General features: G+C 37.1%; 1 protein-coding gene across 1 annotated transcript; it reads left to right on the forward strand.

The window, feature by feature from the left end:
* The first annotated feature begins 872 nt into the window (after positions 1-872).
* On the forward strand, positions 873-1,883 carry LOC133746308 (ethylene-responsive transcription factor ERF039-like). Its single transcript, XM_062174488.1, has one exon. The coding sequence runs from the start codon at positions 904-906 to the stop codon at positions 1,582-1,584; it is 681 nt and encodes a 226-aa protein (XP_062030472.1). The 5' UTR covers positions 873-903; the 3' UTR covers positions 1,585-1,883.
* The last annotated feature ends 3,379 nt before the right edge of the window (positions 1,884-5,262 follow it).

Consider the following 5,262-nt stretch of genomic DNA (forward strand, 5'->3'; position numbering starts at 1 on the left):
ATTTTTTTTAATGAAAAAAAATAACAAAGTGACTAAAGTGATTGAGAGTGTAATAGTTGAGTGACCAAAGTGATATATTTGAAAATTCAGTGACCAAAGTGTCGAATGAGTCATAATTGAGTGACCATTTGTGAAATTTTCTCAAAAAAATAAATAAAAAGCCTCGCCCCCAGAAGATTAAAATCCTGGGTCCGCCACTGACTAAACTATAAGATCGTTCATAAAAAATAAAAATAAAAGTCTATAGATTTGTTTGAATGACTACCCAATTTTCACATAATGGATTTTTTAAAAGAAACGTCTATTTTTCAAATTCCGTCGACCCGAGAAGAACAAAAAAAAAAAGAAGGGACCCGGCCGGTCAGAATGTCAGATCTATTTTTCTTTATAAGAAAAAACTCTGTTGGTGGCGTAGACCACAAGTCCACGAGGCACCAAAGAAACAACCTCATCCAAGATTCCATGTGAAAATCGTGGCCTAAGAAAAAAACAAAACACATCTGGCGTAGCTTACCAAGCAAGAAGCAACAGGCAAATACTACTTTTGAGTTTTGATGACCCACCAATCCCTCAGTTATATTACTAAATATTACTGGATATTCCCCCAATCCCCAATTGAGCTTGCCCAGTTAAGATAATGAGCACATGAAAGTGCCTTCATCATTCTCGTATTGAGCTGTTTAATGAGACATTTGGGGAGGCCAAAATACAAACACCTGTAAAAGCAAGATGATGACGAATACACATCATTCAAACATCAAAATTGGGGCAGCAAAAATACCCAATTAAATTGTACCCTACACTGGTTTGGTCCCATTAATTGCTTTAATTTTTAAAAAATACTTTTCTTATATAAGTGAAAAGGAATTAACACTCCACACCACCACACCTTCTTCCTTCACAATGGAAGAAGAGCAATCAACAACCGCCACCTCTTCTTCTGGTTCAACCACCTCTGCACAATGTGAAGCAGGAAAGATTAGCAAGAGAGTGAAGAAGCAGCAAGTAGTCGAAAACGGGAGCGAGAAAGGAGCAAAGAGTGATGGGAGTGAAGAAGGTAGTAAGCAGCATCCAATGTATAGAGGAGTTCGAATGCGTCAATGGGGGAAATGGGTATCAGAAATCAGAGAGCCGAGAAAGAAGTCGAGAATATGGCTCGGAACATTTGAGACACCCGAAATGGCGGCTCGAGCTCACGACGTGGCGGCTCTGACGATCAAAGGCCGCTCGGCCTACTTAAACTTCCCCGAGCTAGCTAAGGAGCTTCCTCGTCCAGATAGCTCATCGCCGAAGGACATTCAAGCTGCTGCAGCCAAAGCCGCTGCTATTAGCTACCCTAACTGCAGCAGTAGCCATGAAGCTCATGAAGAGGAAGAAGTCCAGCCGGTTCAAGATTCATCAACTTCACCAATATCAGATGATCATAACGATGATACATTTTATGACCTTCCTGATCTGCTGTTAGATGTTGGACAGTATCAAGGTGATCATGAGTACTACTTTCCGGTGGCGACCTGGCAGCTCGGAGGAGCCGATCCGATTGATACAAGTCTTAGAATGGAAGAGTCTTTCTTATGGGATTAAAGAGCAATATATCAAACTGTCACAACCGCCGGCTTAGCGTATTTGGTCTTTGGAGTACAATGCACGCTCAAAACAGGAAGTGATCGAAGATGGTCAAAGAAGAAGGAATTCGAACTGTGGAGTAAATTCCTTAGTTGTACAGATTTTTTTTTTTTTTTTTTTTTTTTTTTGAGAATGTTAGTTGTACAGATTGTATGGATCGAAATGTCAAAATAACCATGCGTGCCTATTTAGAAAAAGAATAAGAAATTAGTGCACCATTTTCATGTATTATTTTCAGTTATGAAATATAATTGCTACCAAACAAACCCTATATTCTCATCTGTGTAATATTATTGTTCTTAGACGGTTGGATATATTGATCCCACGGCTGAAATTGCAAAGAATGAGGGAAAGACCAGTAATTTAATTGCAAAGGCAACTAAATAACTAAATAAGACAGACGTTTTTTTTGATGGAGTAAATAAGTAAGGCAGACGTTGCTTTCAAATTCTATATCATGAGTTAATGACCAATGTAAAGATAAAATTAAAAGCATATGGGGGGACAAATGCATGTCTAAATCTCATATTTGTCACGACAGGGGGAAAAAGGAAACAGATTCTTCATTTTTGTTAAAGGCATCAATTATTGATTCATTTAATGAAGAGAACATACACATTTTCTTTTTAACTAGCCTCTTAACATTTTGATATAGAACTCCAGCATGTACGATCAAGCGCTAGACACACAAAATTAAAAAGCAAAGATATTTCTTTTCTTTTCTACTTATAAAGGTAAAGATGTAGAACAGTTATTGCAAAGTTGAAAAATGTAAGGTCTAATTGAAATGACGATCGATTTGATAAATGATGGCAGCATCCTATGTCATATTTTAGTTACTCGTAACCAGTGTTACCTGAAACGCGGAACGTTGCGATACAGGTATGCGGTATGCCAGTCAATACGGTACGTGGTACGCTAGGATATTTTTAATTAAAATAAATTACATATGATAAATAAAATTATGAAAAAATAATAAATAGATAACCATATACCTAATCTTTGAAAATCAGGATTCCTAATCCTAATCTTTAAGGATTTTTATTTTACGTAAATACCCCTTATTAATATATTATGACATCCACATTACTTATGGAGGATAAAGTGATAAACAAATAAATTAACAAATAACAGAAAAATAAATAATAAAGAAAGCTGCTTTTATTTTTTAATTTTTTTTTTGTAGATAATCATCTTAGATCAGCATAATCATCTCAATATATGCAGTGAACAACTCATTATTAGAGAAAGTAGAAGGAACCGCCACCTTCAATATATGTCGACTTAGTCTTCACCCTTCAAGAACATCCACCTTCTTGTTGTCGCTGCCACCATTGTTGGTATTGTGGGAAGTGGAAAAAGTAGAAGAAATCGCCGCCACCGCTGCCACAGATCTAGAGGAAGCCAGAGGCGAGCGCCAAGAAGAAGTGGTCGCCGGATCGCAGAGAAAGCGAGTGGCCTGCAATTGCGGTAAGTCTCGATAACTCTTTTTCAAATCTGGGTGAGCTTCTTCTTCAAGTGGAGTTGACTTGGACCAATCCTGACCTCCTAGTTGAAAATAGTTAACGGCATGGGATCGCTTTGTTTGGCGATCCAAATCGCAAACGCCTCGCGATTGGGTTCGTGCGATTCGGAACGCGGATCGCCGACAGGTACAGCGTTTCCGGTAACTCTACTCATAACTTGGGGTAAAGAAAAAAACTCTGTTGACGAGCATGTAATTAAGTAGGAACTTTCCGTATATCAAAAGGTTAAGAAAAGTTCACGTTCTTAGTTAGGGTGAACTAATTTACTTTTAAAATCGGAATTGCTTACCTAATGTACTCCTAATTTAACTTTTTTTTTTTTTTTGACTTTGTCAAGGGGAACACAAAGGCTTTTTAGGCCCAAGATAAACCCCTTCGGCGTATGTGAAATGCTCCAACTGTGCATTGCAGCACAGTGTCTGGCCACTTTGACAGCTTCGAGGTTAGAACCTAGGTTGGGGAGCACACCCAACTAGGCAAGAACCACTACTCCTAATTTAACTTAGTTTGGTTCAAATCCAATTTTCAATCCCGACCTCACCACTTGAGATAACCCAAAGGACTTATCACAAGATGATTTTTTAAGGGTGCGGCTATTGCACCCTATTAACTATTTTGTTCACCCTATATGATTTTTTTTAATATTAAGTTTACTTTGTTCATCCATTTGCTGAACCAAAAATACCATTTTCTCCAATATAGGGTTTAACTTGAATTCTTTTTTCTATTTGGCTTCTTCCGCATCTCTCTTAGTTGTTTTTGGCTTCCTCCTCGTCTCTCGTAGTCAATCAGTCTCATGAATTCTTAGTCAATCAATCCCACCGGTAACTGATCGCGACCCCCAAGTTACAACTGTGTTCCCCCGTGTCCCACCGTAAATTTAAATTTTTTTTATTTTAAGTTAGAATCTTATGAGATTGTTCTGAATTCTCTTGTATGCTAGAACTCTGTTGAATGTAAGAAGATGCATCAGCCAATTGCAATCCCTTTGTGTAATTTGTCCATAATGAATACCCTCCTGACATATAGCTTAATGTTGTTCATCTTCTTGCTGGTGTCAAACAAGTCAAATTGTGCCCACTTTGGGACAAAGAGGATGACTTTGAAATTCAAGCTGCCCTTCTACAGAAAAATGCTTCACAGCAAGGTGTTCTTTCCAATCATTGGTCAAGCTCTTGTAGAATGAGGCATATTCATCCTTGGTGAGCTGCTCAGGCTTGCAGAGCCAAATTGGTTTTTGCTTGTTAATTAGTTCTCACTCGTGAGAAACATCCTTGATCTTCGGTTTCTTCTTTGCCTCTTCAAATTGGTTTTTGCTTGTTAACTAGTTCTCACTCGTGAGAAACATCCTTGATCTTCTTTTTCTTCTTTGCCTCTTTCTCGTTGTCCTCATCAACTTCCTCAATAACTCTTTCTTCTTCTTTCTTGGGTTCAACCTCTTCATCATCACTGATCTCCTTTTTCAATGGTCTTCTCAGTTCACAAGTACATGGGATAGCTGATGAATTCAGAATGCTTTGTCACACAGTTATGGTTTAACGATGAATGAAGAGATTAACACTGAAGTTAGTGCGTGTTTTGTAGGATGTAGTAAGAAAAATAAATTGTAATTTTTAATAAATATTGTTCTTTATTGTAATTTCATATTAAGGTATGTTAGTCTTTTAATAAATCAAAAACTTATAGGGTAAACAAAGTAATTAGTAGAGTGACAATAGCTGCACCCTTTTTTAATCTTCTCAACTTAATCGATCATTCTACTTTTTCTAATTTTATATACTTCATAATGCTTAAACTAAGAGAATAAATTGGAAGAAACCCTATGAGAGCGCTCTCGCTCTCGCTTTCTCTTCCTCATCTATGATAGTTGCGAACTCCAACCTTAGGGTTTCACCAGCTGAGTTTTTGGCCAACAATGATGTTTTTCTTTCTTGTGGTGTCAAGCTTGCTAGCGAACTCATTTAGCGTGTTTCCTAAGATTAAAAACCATAAAGCAAAAAAAAAAAAAAAAAAAAAGTCTCTGTCTCACTCAAATAAATAAAAAATTCCAAATGAGAAGGAAAAAAATATTTGAATTATAAAAAAATAAAAAATAAAAAAAATCTACATC

This window comes from Rosa rugosa, chromosome 4 (assembly GCF_958449725.1).
Source record: "Rosa rugosa chromosome 4, drRosRugo1.1, whole genome shotgun sequence".
Taxonomy (NCBI): Eukaryota; Viridiplantae; Streptophyta; class Magnoliopsida; order Rosales; family Rosaceae; genus Rosa; species Rosa rugosa.

Excerpts from the sequence above, each read along its gene's own strand:
- LOC133746308 (XM_062174488.1), top strand. The coding sequence starts at position 904 with ATGGAAGAAGAGCAATCAACAACCGCCACCTCTTCTTCTGGTTCAACC.